The 19042-nt window shown below is 38.8% G+C and overlaps 2 protein-coding genes across 2 annotated transcripts in view; both read left to right on the top strand.

The window, feature by feature from the left end:
* Window positions 1–19042, top strand: part of LOC144636696 (uncharacterized) — a 366639-nt gene that overhangs the window by 170181 nt on the left and 177416 nt on the right. Inside the window, exon 28 of the mRNA XM_078495881.1 lies at window positions 529–612. Coding sequence (XP_078352007.1) covers window positions 529–612 — 84 coding nt within the window. The remainder of the gene's footprint in view (window positions 1–528; window positions 613–19042) is intronic.
* LOC144636725 (uncharacterized) lies at window positions 7554–17699 on the top strand. The gene is made up of 7 exons (XM_078495925.1): window positions 7554–7654; window positions 9831–9886; window positions 10435–10488; window positions 11255–11412; window positions 12325–12522; window positions 16269–16537; window positions 17523–17699. The coding sequence occupies exons 2-7, from the start codon at window positions 9832–9834 to the stop codon at window positions 17560–17562; spliced, it is 774 nt and encodes a 257-aa protein (XP_078352051.1). The 5' UTR covers window positions 7554–7654; window position 9831; the 3' UTR covers window positions 17563–17699.

Below are 19042 nucleotides of genomic sequence, written 5' to 3'. Positions count from 1 at the left end.
GTGTGCATATGAGCGGCTCCGAAGTGAAATCTTAAGTGCGCAGGCGCGATAACGTAGGGGGGTCTGCGAGTATCCTCCCCCAGGAAAGTTTGAAAAAATAGGTTATCTGAGACGGCATTTCGTGCGTTTTGGAGGACAGTTTATTAGGGAAAAAGGCAGGTAAAAGTCAAGGTATCAACGACAATAATTCTGGTACATTTTTAAATTTAAATCGTATTATTCGTAACAGAACCTTGAAAACGTAATTTACAATTTATTTAGCAAACAATGACAGCAGCACATAGAAGGAAGACAGGAAAAAGATACTTTTCTTCATTTCAGTGTCAAATGGTAATTACATAAATCAGCCTGAGTCAGTTTGTTGATCTTTTAGCACTGTGGCAAGCTCCAACATTCTTGGGTGCTTCTGAGCCCAACAAGTACGCAGTCTCCTCCCTTTTTTTATAATTTGTTAGAAGAGTACAGTAGTATAAGAGGTTTCAGAAGCAATTGAATTAATAACTTTCTTTATTTAACTCCACTTTTTAGATGTTGAGAGATGATAAGCAGGCTCTTAGTACGACATCTACATCCCAGGACAGTGATCCAGGAGTGCTGTGTGTTGGCCAGGAGGTAATTATTATTATTATTTTTATTTTTATTATTATTATCATCATCATCATCGTCGTCGTCGTCGTCGTCGTCGTCGTTGTCGTCGTCAATATATTATTATTTTTAGTAATAGTATTTGGACTGAGTGGAGTAATAATAATTTAATAATAATTTGCTAATTTATATAGCGCATATTTTCATGTTCTGATCAATAGCGCTTTACATCTTATGAAAATAAAAATAAAGTTATAGATTATAAAAATACTTCTTAAAAAGATAAGTTTTAAGTTGAGATTTGAAACAGTCAAGTGATGTCGCTTGACGAAGCTCCACAGGTAGAACATTCCAAAGTTTCGGAGCTGACACTGAAAATGATCTAGCTCCCAATGTTGACAGCATCTTTCCCTTGGGATGGTCCAATAAGGGCATGCCAGTAGACCTAAGATTGTATAAGAGAGTTGATAAGTTTACAATTAATTCAGAGAGTAATCGGGCGAGTAATTTCGTCGTCGTCGTCGTTATATTATTATTATTATCATCAGCATCATCATCGTCGTCATATCATCATCATCATCATCATCATCATTATTATTATAATTATTATTATTAATAAACCTACAACATATTTTTAAATGTAAACTTATCAACTCTCTTCCCTGCGCAGTCAGTTTCACAATACTTTGAAAGCAGGTTCCTATTCTGAACGTAATAAGAACATTTATGCTACTGCCTCTCATTTAGCTGGTAAGAACAAAGCATTTTTTTGGTAAATGTTATCTAAATAGTCAATGGGCAATGTACTTATTGTATGTTATGTGACATAACACTCATGATGTTCAGATTACAACAAAGAATCTGCAAAGATACTGTAAGTGATGTATTGCTTGCAAGTACAGTTGAACCTCTCTAATACGGACATCGGAGGGATAGAGCAATGTGTCGGTATTAGAGAGGTCACCACTATGACGTCACTTTTGACTTCATTGACAGCTTAAAGTATTAACTAACTCGAAATGTTCTGCAACGCAATGCTGCAGGTAAAAAATTAACACTCACCCAAATCCGAAAACGTTCGAATTCTCTTCACAGAACAGCAAAAAAGGAGTTTTTCAGATACATTGTGCTAAATTTTTACATCGTTCCTTTTTCATTAACAGGCACATGTCCAGGCTTCGAAACATTCAAAGTTGATTTTCCTTTTTCTGATAATCATAAATTCTTTTCGACAAAAAAGATGCAAACTGAATTCAAAGAAATAAAAAAAAAACAAATTCTGTCAATGAAATCTTCCAGACGCGCTTCCGATAAAAAAAATTCCGTAGACCAGCATTTCTATTAAAGTAATGATGGTATACTGCGTCACACACCTTAAGTAGGACAAATCACAATGCCAGACCTGTGGGTGAGTATATTAATAAGACAATGTTAGTTCCAGGTTGGATTGAAACAAAGGTGTCATGATATTATTCATATAATACTTGTATTCCACTCGTACAAAAAAAAATCACAGTTAAAAGCCCTTGCCCAAATTTGAACCTTGAGAATGTTCGCACGTGTTTGTCATGGCCTTTCGCGGCCTCGAATTTTTTTTAAACATGTTCTAGTGGAAAAGAAAACTGTATACCATTTTTGCAATAGCTAGGTTCTCATTTAATTTATTTTCTGATCATTTTAAGATGTGGAAAGTACACCCGGACATACAAATAGAAGCCCCGCCCTTTTTCTGTGGTGCTGCATATCGTGAACAGTTTTCTGCCGAGTTTCCTCATTTTGAGGTGAGTAGCAACACTCTATAACCAAGTTAGTTGGGCTAGTGATACATTATGTAAGGTTAGAATTTCGAGTAAGTGGACAATACACGTGCGAAAATACTTTAACTCTATGAATAAACAATTAACTTACTTCATGGAATACTCAACGATTGGTTGTCAATGTTACTCATGTTGACACCCATTATCAATCATTGAACAGCCACTAAATAAGCTTAATTCAAATGAATAAGATTGATTTAGGCGATATATTTATCAGTTGTTAAAATATAATGGTATCCACTGAAATTCATTCCGGCCCTTAAAAGTCCACATGGGCCCGATGAGGATGAGTAAGTAAGTACTGAAATTCATTGAATGATAATAAAAACTTCTTGAAGAGCTTAAAAGGCAGTCATATTCGCGGTCAACTGTCCACTTGGCGCGAGGATTTTGTTTGACAAATTCATAGCGCTAGGATGATCTTATCTGAGACGAGGGATGATCCTAGCGCTAGGATGATCCTAGCGTTAGGGCCAAATGCAACCATTCACATGTAAACTGAAAGCTGAAAACATATGGCGCTCGGATGATCCTAGTACTAGGATGATCCTAGCACTAGGATCATTCCATTTTACATGAAAGTAGGATGATCCTAGTGCTAGGATCATCCTCTTTCCATGTAAATGGGCCCTAATTAGAAGAGTACAGTAGTAGAATAGGTTTTAGAAACAACCGAATTATTATTATTTGTTTTCTTTATTTTAACCACACTTTTTAGATGTGCCCGAGGGAAGTTGAAGATCTTGACAGCAAAGTTAGAAAAAGCCCTGAAGAGACAAACCGAAAAGTTAACACCTCGTTAGAAGAGCTTGTCAAAGAGGTTGAAAAAAAACAGAGAAAGCTTGGAAGAAACAAACCGGAAGTTAGAAGAGCTTGTCAAAGATGTTAAGAAGAACAAGGATGAAATCAACCAGAAGCTCGATGCCTTGTTAGAAAGACTGACAGACAGCAAGAAAGATTAACAAAACACCCAACCATCAAGTGAAAAATTCTACCCAGAATGGAAGTATATGTTCTCTGATATTAGAAAGGTAAAATTCGTCTTACACAACACGCACGCAGAGGTGTTTTATGTACAGATTTCCTTTGAAATAATTTTAGTTTACGCTTCTAGTACTACTAAGTATAAAATAAGTATGTACTGTTGCATATGAGAAAGATAGTAAGCACCTTTCGTCTGTAACTGAGTAGGTCTCTTAGCCGGAGCGATTTTCGTTTGAGTGTCGTAAAAACAAAGTAATCACTCTGGCCAATCACAAAGGACACGGATCCGGACAATCCAGTGAGCCAATCGCAACTCGAAGCAAGAACACGTAAGCACCAAAATTCGCGAGAGGACGCTCTTGAGCAAGCACGATTGGTTTCGCTTTTGTTTCTGATTGGCTGAGTTGGTGGCGCGAGATTTTAAACCAATCACAGAGCGTAGCGAAACAAAACCAATAGTGTACTTGCCCCATGATAAGTTGTCATTTATAATCTTTTAAGGCGCTTTTGATACATTATTAAGAGGGAATTGCAATTAAGTAAAAGGTTCCCTGTGTGTTAGGTTCGTTTGGGAGCTTGCGTGTGTGCGTGTGTGTGAGTTTTTCCTAGTTTTCTAAAAAATGTTGTAATATTAAAATAAAATAAAAACTTTAACTATACGAAAACATGTGTTGTTGTTCTTATTATTTATGTGTTCACGTTAACTGAAAAACGAGGTTGTTAATTGTAATTAATGTAACTATTTAGTAGTAGTTATATAATAGTAACAGTAGATGTAACCACGGCGTGGTAAAGGTACTTAAGGAAGAAGAGGTGCTCCCTGAAATATAAGCCAGTTTTTTTTTTTAATTTTTAAACACTGTGTCAGTCCGAGTGATGTGCTAAGGTCATTTCCAACAGGATCGGGGGTGGAAGGGGAAAAATGAATAATGAATAACGGGCTAAAACAGAAAATGAATAAGGAATATTTAAGGTTTCAATCCTTGGAATAATGAATAAGTCATTTCCAGTAAAGGAATAATGAATAGCGTTTATTCACCGTGCTATATCTGCTATATTATTATTTTTTGATATAAAGTGATTTTTAACTCAGGTAAGCGGATTTTCGGCAGTGTTTACGGTTCAATTACACGGTTGAAATAACGAGTGGTCTTTCAACGGAACAGGAGAAAGGTTCGAGAAAAGGATCGATAGAGAATTGCCAATGGGTAAAAAGTAGAAAAGTCGTGATAAACGGTAGAGACTGATCAGACATAAGAAAAAGTAAGCAATGTTTAATTTGCAGTAAAGAAAGGTGTAGATCTGGGCTTAGTTGTTCAAAGAGTAAATCGCTATCCAATGGATAAGCGTCAACAAACCAAACTGCGCTATCCATTAGATAGCGATTTATCCGGTGGATAGCGTTATCCATCTTTTGAACAACTGCGGCGTGGGTCGAATCTGATATGATTGATATTTTTGCATTATTTTACGATGCATGCACCGATACTTTAGGGACCGTTCATTTTTAATGGGTGGGGGAAGGGGGTGGGATTTGAGAGGGGCCAGAACAAAAAAAAAATGGCTTAAAGCAGGTTGTGTGAGGGGGGGGGGGGGGAGACACGCAGAATAATAGTATGATGGCATCTAAAAATAGTGCAAAACTTCTACCAGAATGCCTAAAATAGCGTTTCTGAGGTTCTAAAAATGAAGATTTTCCCGGGGGAACATGCTCCCGGACCCCTACTTTGTTTTGTACCGAGCAGCATCAAGTCAATCCCACTAACTATTTGGTTGCAAACAAAGCTGACCCAAATTAATGACACAGTATAAAACAATTACATCCCATCAATACAATAGCAGTATTTTTGTTATCACTTTAAACTGCAATTTTGTCTGATAATTTATTCTAAATTTAGCTTGATACGTTTTACTTGTCATTTTTTTTTTTGGGGGGGGGGGTGGGGGGGGGGCGGGGGATTCATTTAAAACATTTAAGATTACGAGGGGGGAACATGGTAAAAATATCTGGAAATATCATATCCCACCCTCACCTCATAAAAAATAAACGGTCACTTAATTTAGGCAATAGGGAATAATGAATAACAAAAAAATCTAAAAATGAATAATGAATAAGTCGTGAAAATTGTGAAGGAATAATGAATAAGTCAGTTCCAACAATTCCTCTTCCACCCCCGAAACAGGACCACTGGGGTCTCTTTTAAAACCAATAAGTCACTTACCTACCTACCTACCTACCTACCTACCTACCTACCTACCTACCTACCTACCTTTACCTACCTACCTACACCTACCTACCCGCCTACCTATGTCTCTGCATGCCATAAGGCACATAAGGTTTTGACATTCTTTTTCCATCCACTATGTTTTGTCGCTAGAGCTCTGACACTCGCCCATAACTGACACCCAGCTGTTCAACTTTCACCTCCAATCATTCTCCTCCGTGTTGTTTTTTATCGAACTGGTCTTTTCCTCCTCTCTGGCAAAAAATATATATGATATCGCGCTTCTTGCCAAGCTTTTCCAGTCTCGGAAATGGCTCTAGGGTTTTCATTTCCTATCCTGATTCACGACTATTAAAGCTGTCGGCTTTTGGGTGGCCTTTCAACTTACACCAAAATGCGTCATCTTGCTACTGTGGGTCCTTCACCGATGTTAATAGTGATTTGAATATCTTTCGTTGTTGTTATAGCCTTATTTTTACTGTAGGGGGTTATCAGCCCTCAGCCCAACACCCGACTTGGGGGATTACACTTCGCGTCGCCTCTACCCTTCGACCTATTCGGCATGGGTGAACCTACCAAGAGAAATAGACTCCAGCCGACATAGCTTTCGGGGTACTGAGGCACGTAAACCATCCCACCACGATAAGATGTTGAGTCCTTGAGATAGAAAATGTTTATATGTAGTTGTCCCTGGTAGGAAGGTTACCCTCTCCCCCGAGCCATCTGAGCGTTTATGTGAGAAAGCTGTCCCTGTTGACTGAGCCAAAACTTGGCCCTCTCGGTTCTAAAGACTGGCGAGATTTGTTTTGAGACATCTATTATGGCTGCTTTTTCTAAAATCAGGAACGCTGAAGCATCGACCAAACCAATTTTTGAACTAATTTACTGCCGACTTCGTTTTAATTTATGTGCAATTTTGTTTTTGCCGATTGTAGCCTTTCCGCATGCTCCGTATGTGTCAACTTGTCCCTTGTAGGCGAGGCAAAAATAACCAAACCGTTTATATGGAGAAAAAGTTGGCAAGCTCCAGTCCCCAGGGTAACCCCACCTTCAAAGAGAGTGACCCTTCACCCAGGGCCACCCTACCCCCCGAGCCAACTTTGCAATTTCTCATGAAACGGTTCGCAGCTACTTATAAAGAAACCTATGAAAAGCTCTTTTCGCCCGGGGTGGTTCGGTTTGGAGGGTAACCCTCCTACCAGGGACAACGTAACTCTCCTCCATATATACAGGCCCTTAGACAGTTTTTGTCCTGCTGGATACGGGCTGTATATAATGATTCCTCGTGAATAATATCATAAAATAAGTCAGTTGAGCCCGGGGGATGTATCTGGATTAATACCTCTGTTTGAGGTATTTATCTCTTACGTAGTTTGAGTGCGGATACAAGTTATCAGACAAAAAATTGTCGCGACAAAATTTGTCCTTTAGTTTTGTCAGGGACAACTCCTATTTGTCTGCTAGTGCGGAAAGGCCCACAGTATCTTATTCCGCGACGGATAAGATGTTTCACTGTCACGTTGCCTTTTTTTTGTAAACATGTGTGTTTAAGCTTGTCATTTTATAATGCGACTTCGTCAGTAGGGCTTCTTTTATTACCAGTCGAAGATATAGGATGTTAAGGGATGTAAAAGAGCTTGGTGATACAACTTTGTCGACCAAAGATTGGTTTCAAAGTGAAAGAGGAGGAATTTTACAATCAATTAAAGCCTATCCGTATAAAAAATTATTTTCCAAACAAACGGATACGTGTGTTCGGAAACGCGATTTAAAAACGATACGCGGGGACACAATTTAAAAAAAAAAAACGGGGGGAAAATTTCGTTTTCAAGTCAAAACGGATCGATACGTGTGGACAGAGCTAGTATGTATGCTAATTTATTTATCTGGGATTTAAATATGCAGTGACACGCACATTGTTGATCATTGTTAAATGGTCAATCAAGCAAATAGATGGAATAAGATTAAAAAGGGCTCTATTTCTTTGCCAAGTTACTACGCTTTTCATCGAACCTTTGCCCGTTAAGGCCGTGGAGAATAAAGGTGAGTTAAGCTTTGTTTCCTATCCGATCAATTAAAATTATCATTGTTAAACGTGACAGTGTGAAATAAATAGATGAAATAAATAGATGTAATAACGAGGCGAAGACCAGGGCTGATCATATATCGATAATAGACCTCATATATGTGCTCTGAGATAGGCAGGCTATGAGAAAGGAGGTATAATTATGTATCAGTAATAATATAATAATAAGTAATAGTAAGTGTGTTTTTTATAAGCATTAATAAGGCCCAGACCGAGTGGTGAATCAACAGCGAATCAACAGTGAATCAACATCAGCGTGGTGGATCGCTTTGAACACGAATTCAGTAAAGGTCGTAAAACAGAGGCGATCGATTTCTTTCCATTTCTGTTTTGCTATTTCTGGCGTAAACTGAGTTTATTTTATTACTATAACCAAAATGAAATAGAATGAAACAGCAAAATTTCTAAAACTTGACGCAAAGTATTCGCTCTGCTGAACGCTAATTTATTTAACTGGGAATTAAATATGCAGTGACAAGCACATTGTTAAACTGTCACGCAAGCAGACAGATGGAATATTAATTAGTACGCATTTCATCAAACCCTTGGTTCAGAATACAGATGGGAGAACTTTTATTTTCTACTCCATCAATTAAGATCACTAACAGTAAAACATGAAAACATGTTCCAAGGTGAAGACCAGTGCTGATATTGACCTTATATCAGTTACAAGAACAGCCTCTGAGCCTGCGTTGCAGGCGACGGAAGGACCGGAAAGGGGAGGAGGGGTGGGTAGGGAGGAAAAGGGAGACGTTTTTACGCCTGCCACGCAGGCTATTACAGGAAGCAAAGGTTTCATTTATGTCAATATACGTTGTGGTCCAAAATTAATTCTTGGTTCAAATTTTTATTTTTCTTTATTTTGTTTTTTGTTTATGTATGATAATGAGTTTTTAACATACATTAACATACATAAAAACAAAGGAAAATAAAATCTGAATTAAGGATAAAATTGAACCACAGCATATACACCTATGACCGCTCCGGTAAGCAATGGCGGTCACTTTTGGGAACTATAAATTAACTGGTCCTTTCATTTGTTTTTAAAGGGGCTATGTCACGGTATTTTAGGTAATTCTGTTTATTTTCGTTAATTAAGAGCTGTAAACTTTGAATAGCCGATTCCCTCTATAGCGCGCGCCTGCAGGGAATCACGGTAGTTGTATTCATCAAACCATGCGCGAGACTTAGCAACGATGCACGTTTGTGAGTCTCGCGCATGATTTAATGAATACAACTACCGTGATTCCCTGCAGGCGCGCGCTATAGAGGGAATCGGGAATTGGGAGTGCAAAAGTCATTTATTGGCAAAATCACGGCCACATAACAAACAAAAACGATTTTCGAGCACTGTTAATGACACTTTCATACGATTTGATATAAACTTGAAAAAAGTCTGGCCGACCTTTTTCAAGACTCAAACACAGTCCGTTTAAATCTTCTCGAATTTTGCCCATCCATGCCGCTTTTTGGCCCTTCTGTGTTTCCTTTAAGTTATTCTACAGTTTTAAACCGTTATAGTGATATTTCACTTAATTTAATGAACAGTTAATTCTATGGTCAGTGCCGAAATTGCCTAAAATTGCGTGACAGAGCCCCTTTAAGCACGCGTAAGCGTCCAGGCAAAGATAGTTGTAGTCAAGACCTTACTAAAGTTATGCACAACTTGATCACATTTACAGTAATATAACACTGCCTAATGATGTTGGTTGATAACATTTCCGAAAAAAAGTTCGAGATGATTAACGGCTGGATAATGAAATGGCGTTTCTCTGAGACTGCTGAGACTGTGGTTGAAAGCTTTACCATAAAAGCTCTCAGTGATAAGCGACCAGTCTTTATCAAATATTTTATTAGCATTGTACTATCGTAACGATGATGATGATGATGATGATAATGATGATGAAAAAAGCCATCAGAATTAAAGCAAGAACTTGCTTGTGGGGTCGTGTATTAACTTACTAAGGCCCGGGCCAAACGACGAACTTCACATGAGTCGAAACTAATGCAAATGAGCAAAACCTATTAAATTAAGATCTAAAATTTAAAATCCTACATCTTTTTAGAAACTGATTGAGACGATAAACTGCTGAAGTTGAGTTCTTTTATTAAGGGATCCGTTTTTCTTCGTAGGATGAGTTGTTGTAGAAAGAGTAAACGTCCGAAGCCTGAAGAGCCTTTGGAGCTGGGTATGTAACTGATCATGGGATTAAAATTTAAAACACACACACACACACACACACACAAAACGAACAATCTTGAATATTTTACCAACCGCGGGCGTAGCCTATTCTTGTCTATGATTAATATTCGACCCTATATTTCCTCGATTTCACAGGCAAAAAAACGGGCCGTGAGGTAACCACACTTAAAGCTCTTATACTCAGCTGATGGCTCAATGCTACCACTCCTTATTAGTTGATGCTACAATGATGGTATTAAACGAATGCCCAATGGCCATTTTCTTGACATAACAAGTTACCAGCAGCAGTATAACCTGTTTTTAACAATTCCCTTCATTTAACATTTAAGTTCTTACATCTCAAAAATATCACAGTGACTACCTTTTTAATTATTGAATTATGACCTGTCTGTTCATTCATTCATTGTCCATTTACCGATTGATTGGTTAGTTGATTGATTGACTGACTGACTGATTGATTGATTGATTAATTAATTGATTGATTGATTGCATGATTGATTGATTGATTGATTTCTGTAACATTTGACAATAAAGCCGTGAACTTGGAACAGCAGAGTGGCAGTCTTTTAGAGGGGTCGGCTTCTCCAGGTGAGTATTTTGTGTATGTTATTTTTGCTCTGCACGTTTTCGTCGGTGACAAGCAACTGAAATCGATATTTTCTTTCTTTGCATATATTCGTGGCGTGTGAGATTGTGAGTTGCATTGTGAGAGACTTATTAAAAGTAGCTCTCATAATTTCTGATGAGACAATATCTGTTATTTAGATTACTCAGTTTGTGACTTTATAGGCGCGGTGGCTTAGCGGTAATTAAGTGTTTTGGGCTACGGATCGAGCGATTATGGTTGCACGGCAGGGTCGTTGCGTTGCGTTCTTGGCCAAGACACATCAGTATTACAGTTCCTTCATTCACCCAGGAATGTTTCCGGAACAAATGCCGGGAAGGGGGTAGGGGAGAGTTGGGAGGGGAGGGGAAGGTGAATGAACAGGTAATCTTCGAAGGACAGGTATACCATCCGGGGGGGAGGGCAGTTCATGCTACAGAAACCGGGGCAAGAGCTAAGCGGTGGCACCAATAAGGCAGCTGGCTCCTTCAGATCTCTAGAATTGGAAGTAAATTAGTAAAGTTAAGCGTGCGATTTTTTGTGCCCTTGACTTTGAGTTCTAATAATATAAAATACATTTGACTTTGGCTGTTACACAATTGAACGTAAGAAACCAGAAAAGTTACTTTTACACAATCTTGTTTTTGTTTAGTTTTCAGGATCACGTGTCTTGACTTAAACTTAAACCTGAGACGCGTTTACCTGACGTAACATTCAGTCCCTTATAATTAAAAATGTTGTAAATTCTAGATGAGAATGGCCAACGTCCAAAAGAAAACGAAAAGAAACGGAATGAAAAGCACTTGCTGAAGACGATAGAAAACGGCAACTTTGAGCAAATTGAAGAGGAAATCAAACCAAGGTCGTTGACAAACTGCGAATCCAGCTCCTTGCTAATGGGAATGAAGGTATTTTCGCAAATATCATGTTTTATAACCCACCAACGACTAATTTTCGCGTGCACTCATTGGACAAAACGCACCATGTGGTACAAAATCGGACGACGTTTATCAGGCAATATACCCCGTCCGATTTGATATCCGTTGCTCAATTTTATAGACAAGTAAAAACAAAGGAACAAAGTCACCTTTTCAGCTCTAATTATTTAATAAAATCACAGTAATAAAAATTACGTAAACCAATCAGCTTGCATTTGTTTCAAAAACAGTTACGCCGGGATTATCACTGTAATTTTTTTTCCTTTTTTACCGGCGGTAAAGCGCGTTAAAGAAATTTATCAGAGGGTTACTAAATAAATAAGCCCCTTTCTGGATTGCTGGTATATTGGAGGATAATGCCCTTGGCAGAAAGATTGTCCAAAAAATTCACAGTTGCTCGCGAAGCTTTGCTTCTCGGCCAAATGTTCATATTTCGGACAATTTCTCGAGCGTTATCCTCCAATACACCATCAACCAAGAAAAGAGTTTATTTACTAAATAAACGTAGGTTTATAAGATTCGTTCGAAGTCTCGCAAGCGTTGCATAACCACAGTTTGTGTAGCCTCAAAATGTGTTTCGTTGACAAATTGTTAAATACATAAACAATTATCCTGCACACTCTTGTCGAATATCGTCTTATTTTAGCCAACCCGGCCTACGGCATCGTCGGCTAAGTATCAGGCGAAATTGCGCTTGACGTTGCAGAATAGCTGTTAAGTATCTGTTTATAAGGGTTTTTTCTTCTAGCTTACCCTAGCTGGAGTTGAATTTATTTTGCTGATTTTTGTGAAAAAAAAAAAACGTTTTCGCATTATCGTCTTCTGTACGAAATATGTCTTGTCTGCTTTCATTTTATGATTTGCACTTTCTGTTTATGTCAGGTCAGTTTCCAACTTCGTAGATTAGCAGAGAAAAAGGGCGCAGATGAAGAAAGGTTCAATCAGTTGGCAAACACTGCAGAGGCCTTCACTTACTGTTTACTTGATCCACTCAGATCTAATAAGGAGTTGCATGAGGAGTTTGGGGTCTACGTCCTGGATCATATTATTGACGACGCCATTGACTTGGATCAAAAAAAGGTATTTCTGAATTGAAGAAACTCGAGGACACATTTAGGACTTTGGGTAAAATGTAGAATTAAATTAGCAGAAATGTAAAAGGTTGCTGTTGTTAATTTTCTATATTAAAGAAGTAAATCTGAGGGTGAATATCAGTTTTGTATTCTATTTATAGCAACCAGAAATATTTTTGACTATAAAATGTTTGATACAGAAAAGTCGTTGAATGAACGGAAAACTCGGTGAGATAGTCAATCACCGCATAACGAAATACGGTCAGGATAAAAATGAAGAGTTGCAACGTTTTCGCAAAACAATGCCAAAAGGAGCTAAAACGATCGTGGTGGACAGATCACGTCAACACCTGCAAGACCATTGACAAAGCTTGGTATATTCTGATAATGAGTTCGCAGACACGTTGGATGATCTGTTACCCAAAATAAGCAATCTTAAGTTAATCAGACGTGATTTTTTTTTTCACTTACACATTATGCTACAACAATATCTAATTATACAAATGATATCGAAGACAATGGTTTTTCCGTGTTATAGGCCTCAGAAGCACCACTCTTCATGACACAACTTTTGCCCAGACTCGATCCAACGCGAGAACCTAGATGTGCTTAACCCTATTCAGACCGGGCTTTTTTTGGTCTTTTCAGACCGGGGGGGGGGGGGGGGGGGGGCGGATTCCGCCCCCCTCCGTAACTTCCAGAATATTTAAGCAATCACGATAAAACTTACAGGATATATAGTATGTCTCAAAATCTATCTTTTGGTATATGTCACGTGGGATGATGACGTCACATCACGTGACAATTACATCATAATGTCAAAACAGCCGCCATCTTGGATCCACCATCTTGGATTTCGAAATTTTCAAAACGTCAGAAAACCGCCCAAAATTACTGGAAAATACTCAAAACCAATAAAAGTGTGCTTAAAACCCGTAAACAGGTGAAAATAATTGCTTTAAAGTTATTTTTCATTAATAGAAACACGAAAATTACAAATTTGGGAAAACATGCCTGTCAAAATGCCGTTGCCATGGTGACGTCAAGTTCCTGACACAACAACCTACCCTACCAAATTATTCCCAGATAAATTTTAGATAAAGTCGCAAAGTTTGGCAGCGTTTGGTTGAATATTAAAAAAGTTATAAGCGTTCAAAGTCGGCGCGGACACTTTCCGCCCCCCCCCCCCCCCCCGGTCTGGATAGGGTTAATTTAAGTTTCAGCTCAAACGCAGCACTGTTCCATAGCTAATTCCATATAGGTCCCTACCACACCATGTAGTAACAAAATAAAAGGAAATGCTGTGTACCAGAAAAGAGACTTCAGAGAACCAGTGAAAACTTCTCACTGGTTTGTGTCCTGTTCAGAAAGTCATGGACAGAAGAAGAAACTTAATCGAAATTCTTTCAATGTTTTCTGAATCTAATACAAGCCTACTGTCCAAAAATGAAGCGAGACGACTGAATTTAAATGGATCAGGAACACATCTAACTTGAATCTGGCAGGAGGGGAGAAGAGGTTCGAAACCTCAGGACGTCATCGAAATTACCATCGCTGCACCCGGAGAGGAAGATATGATGATGCCCCTTCAACTATATGCTATAAAGAGACCTTGCAGCAACGCCAAGACAATTTCTAAAGTACGGATTGGACTTGAAGATCATCTTAAAGGTGTTTTTGACAAGCTACGTCTTGCAGGTGGTCCCATAGATCTCCTTATCAAAAAGGACTATTAAATAAGTTTAACCAAGCCTAAAAGCGGAGCCCCCCGGTAATTTACTTGCCCTTTATTTGTTTTTCTGAGTTCACTGACCATAAACAGAAAAAAAATATATGACCCGAGCCCACGATCCAATAGAAAAAACATTTTTCGGTCAGCGATCAACTTTTAAAACACGTTACCTTGATGAGGTGGTTAGAGTTAGAGGTTAGAGTTAATCTGTTTCTAGAGTGCGCGACGTACGTATGTACGCGCCCGAGAGCCATGCCGCTAGCAATGATGACCATGGAAACTCAAGTTCATGGTTTTCCTACTTTTGTGGATTTTCTATGGTTATGGGACTTCGCTCTGCGGCCCCTCGGGCCGCAAGTTGAGCTCCGCTAGAAAAGCCAGTCTTGTCTTTGGCACATCTTAAAAGGGGCCCCGACGATCTATCTCTGAACAATTATCTAGAAAGGGTCCAAATTACATCAACAGTGTTCCCAGTGCACTGGCTAGGACAGGTTCCTGTGGAGAAGGAAAACAAGACCCACCTTCCTTTTATCAATGGCTCAGTTTAAACTTTGGCGATAAACCAGCACCTGACATTGCACTTCTATTAATCAGTACTCTTGCAAAAGTGCTCCAAACCGAGTTCCCAGAAACTGCAAAGGAACTTGAAGGCCATGTGTACGTGGATGTTGTCTGTGGATCCAGAACAATCTCGGCAAAAGTAAAGCAGATTGCAAATGATATTGATGCTATCTTCGAAAAAGGTCATTTACATATTAAAATGCGGCACATCGATCACCCAGACATTGACCAATCCAATAAAGAACGGTTCATGACTCTACTCGGTCTCAGATGGGAGAAGCTAGCACACAAAATATTTCCCTTCAATAACAGTGAGCCTGCTGGCCAATAAGAAGATTTCTTAAAGAGGGGGAGTTCAGTTTACAACTTGTACGAGATTCTTCTCTTGAACATAGAAAGAAAATGGATGGAAAGCGTACAAACTCTGATTCACGTCTTTTAAAACTCCACGACAACAATTAAACCTTTTGTATTAGTAAGGGTAGCGAAGATAAACGAGACGTTTGGAGTAGACATTACATTACTTTGCCTCAACCAAAGCCTGAAGGAAAGACCATCCCGAGGCACCTGCTCAGAAGCTCACAAAACAGAGAGATTATTATTTCCGGAATTGCTGGTTGAAGTACTACGAATCTGTTACAACATAACAAGGCGTATCGCGCAAGAGAGACTGTACAAGTTGGCAATCTAGTCTTGGAGCTAGACCGAAGTTATAAGAGATCCCAATGAAAGATGCAATTGCCCTCGCCGTCAAAACCTCTCCAGGAACTAATGGCCTTGCCAGACACGGAATAACGAATACGGGAAAACCGTCCGCAAATTGTGTCTCATAGCAACAAATCAGGAGCTGAATGGCGAGTTTTCACGACCAAGTTCACAAAAACAATAAACATGTCATGTCATATACCAGATATTTCTTACAATTTTAAAAGAACTGTCTCATTAGTTGTTGTTCAGTTAGAGCTTGGCCCTAATTTTCGCACTGGTGCTGAGTAATTTGCACTTTGTTATTTTTTTTCGTTTATATTTTTTGTTTTCTTTGTGTATTTTATTGACGTTTGGCGTCCATCGAGGTGATACCAATTTATACTCGTGGCTAAAAAAGGTACTTGCAATAGGCACCATAGTATAATGTCTTGTCCAAGAACAAGCACAAACATCTTAGCTAGGCTTGAAACCGAACCTCCGATCCGGAGAATAGTGCAATAACAATTAGGCACTAAGCCAGCAAAGGCACGATCCTAACTGTTAGCCCATCAATTTCAGCAAATGGGGAAGATGACTTCAACGGGTTTGAATCCCTTGACCTCCGCAATACTCGTGTAATAAGACACCACTGAACATGGGATACCGTTATACAAAAGAAAATTAAACGTTTGTTGGTAAATTCGCACATTTTTTAACTGTTGACGCTTGACATATACTCAATCCAATAAATTTTCTTTCTTCATTTCCTTCAGTTTTTCACCCATGCGGCAGTAGAGGAAGAAATGAAACGCAAATTTCGTGGTCGTGATCCTGAGAAGAGCGGATGGAATTGGTGGCAGCTTCTGCTCTTCCGCTTATTCTGCTTCTGGTGTGCGTTTGTTTTCCTGATCTTTCCAGTCCTGTTTACTGTGTTTGCACTGCGAAACGAGCAAAGAAGCAGTCGAGGAAAAGAACGAAGAAGGAAACGGGGCGAAAAAAAAGAGCAAAGGAGCAAAACAGGCGAAAAGAGAAAAAAGTGCAGGTATCATACAACCCGCGGAAACACCAATTACACATGATCAGTAGTTAAACTGGTCAAAATAACATAAATGATTTAATCAACCATAAAAGTGAAGCTTCCCAGTGACTTAGTTTTGGTGAACTTTACCATACAACACTTTGAATTCCCTCTGGTACTGAGTACGTACTAAGGCGAAAAGCAGCAGTTCACAGAAATATCGGAAAGCCGGCCGATTAATTCAACTTCGTTCAATATTTTAGACACAGAATTAGCTCTAGCAAATAAAGATTGCTACCTTACGACTGGGTCTTGTCAAAAGGGCCAAAAACAGTTTCCAAGTCTTGTAAGTTGTTGGATGATAAATATCTTCTCTTATCGCGGTATATTTTCACTCGTTTTTTGTTTGTTGAATCGCTCTATTAAGTTGCTCTCCAAAATATTCGACTCGTAAGATTGTAAAGCGATACCACACTCTAAGATGTATAATATGATACGTGTAGTTCACTGAAAACGGTTTGAGTTGATTGTTTTGCTGGAGGCAGCGTGGCCTTGTGGTTAGGGCGCTGGTCCGGGGTTCAAATCCTCCTCCCTGTGCGCCACTTGTTCGATTTGTCTTCGGTAGTCCCGATTTCAACTCTTCCACTCTTTGTAAATAGCCAACTTGTTAGTCTTCTGCCAGTTTGGATTTTTAACAAGTTTCTGTTCATTTTAAAATATTTTCTTTGTTTATTTATAGTGCCTCCAATTAGCACAACAAGTTAAGTTGTTTATTGTTATTATATTTTTTTATTTGGCAAAGTGAAATTTGGATTTTTTTCGATTTGGACCTGTGGTTTGTACAAACCTTATTGCTCCTGAAACCAAATGAGCTAATTCTAACAACGCCTAACTAATGACTGCCAGAAATGGGACCGATAGGGTCTCAGTGATTGATCACTGTATGGCTCATGCTATTTATAGTAACACTGACTTCTGACTTTATTCTACTTTTTTAATTTATATTCAGTGGAAAATCTATACCTGATGTACACTGCTCCTTACGCTAAGTATGTTCGCGACACGCTGAGCTACATTATGCTTGTTGTTCTACACTATGCTTTTTGCTTATCGCCATCAACCGTGGCATTCAGCAGATTAGAGTGGGTGATACTCATTTTCTTCGTGGGCCGCTTTCTGGTAGAGCGTCAACAAATCTGGGATATCGTGCAACGCATAAAGCAACGGAGAAAGAACGGGGACGTTGGTTTTCAATCCAAGTGGATTCGTCTGAAAACGCTTTCAATATATCTCAGGTATATCTTTTTGTTTTTGACAGAAAGGCTTCTTTGCAATGCTTTGTAATCATTGCTGGACTTAACTTTAAAGGGAAATATTAACTGTGTGAATGAGCATGTGCATTTCCCATAAGTTTATTTAACATTGGAAACATCCCTAGAGGCCGGCGGTGTATAAAATACTTATTATGCAAAAACTGAACCAATTTTAACTCTGATGAAGGTAACAGAGAGTTACCGAAAATTCAGTTTTATACGTTTTTTACCAACTTTTTTAAGATCAGATACAAACCAAATTTTATTATTTTATGTCTGTTTCCATGTAAAAGTTTATCGATTGGCTGTAGGACTTCTCAACCGCATACTAAAACAAACTAAATCGGGATTCCACTGTTGGCAACAATGCTTCTTTGGAACCATATCAAAATGTTTCAGTAAGCATTCAACAACTACATCGACCTTCCTTAGTTTAGTGCCGTTGACTGCACGCGCGCGCTACTTGCAGTCGTCAGCCAGGAGTGCGCACATCTTACCAGAAGCGAGAATACTGCTTCTCAAACTCATTAATAATTCATGACGTTATAAGCCAACCAGAGCGCCCCATTCGGGTCAGGTGGATGAGTTGGAAACTCAATGAAACACCAGTTGAAAATCACTAGTGTTTCATCACGTTTTCATCACTAGTGTTTCATCACGTTTTCATCACTAGTGAAAAAATTGTTCTTAATCTGCATATTCATATATTACTCAAACACAGCTTTACATGAATCATTAATTTTTAATAAACAATGACCAGGAAAAACATTTCAAATTACAAACTGACAAGCCTAAGTCATTTGAAATTAAAGTTTACAGTACATTTCTTAAAGTCGCCAAAACAGACTGGCATAGTATCCATATCCACATTCTGAGAAACTTTTTCTACCTTCCGTGACACGGACTCACTGCTGGAATCGACACTAATTGTCGCACTTACTAGCTAGCCTAGTGTAAGCGGCTGAACTTTGTGCAATTCATACTCTTTAAAAACTCCACCAACCTCGAGTATTGGAACATTGACACTTCGCACTCGTTGCCAATCCTCAAAAATCCCTATTGCCCACTTATTTTTATATCTGGTAGACTTCGGTACTGCTCTCTCTACGCAAAGTTCTTCTTCCTCGATTGTTTTCGGGGAGCGAAACCTTCCTTCGGCCATGGCAAAAACAATATGTAAATCCCTTCAAGTTCACAACGCTTTTAGAATACAAAT

Source organism: Oculina patagonica, chromosome 13 (assembly GCF_052425735.1).
Source record: "Oculina patagonica isolate OP01 chromosome 13, crgOcupat, whole genome shotgun sequence".
Lineage (NCBI taxonomy): Eukaryota > Metazoa > Cnidaria > Anthozoa > Scleractinia > Oculinidae > Oculina > Oculina patagonica.
This window is presented reverse-complemented; position numbering and strand designations above follow the sequence as displayed.

What these genes read in the sequence shown, in the direction of transcription:
- LOC144636725 (XM_078495925.1), top strand. Translation starts at nt 9,832, where the DNA reads ATGAGTTGTTGTAGAAAGAGTAAACGTCCGAAGCCTGAAGAGCCTTTG. An exon ending in CCTTGCTAATGGGAATGAAG is followed by an intron (nt 11,413 to 12,324) that starts GTATTTTCGCAA and finishes TGTTTATGTCAG; the next exon opens with GTCAGTTTCCAACTTCGTAG. An exon ending in TTGACTTGGATCAAAAAAAG is followed by an intron (nt 12,523 to 16,268) that starts GTATTTCTGAAT and finishes CATTTCCTTCAG; the next exon opens with TTTTTCACCCATGCGGCAGT.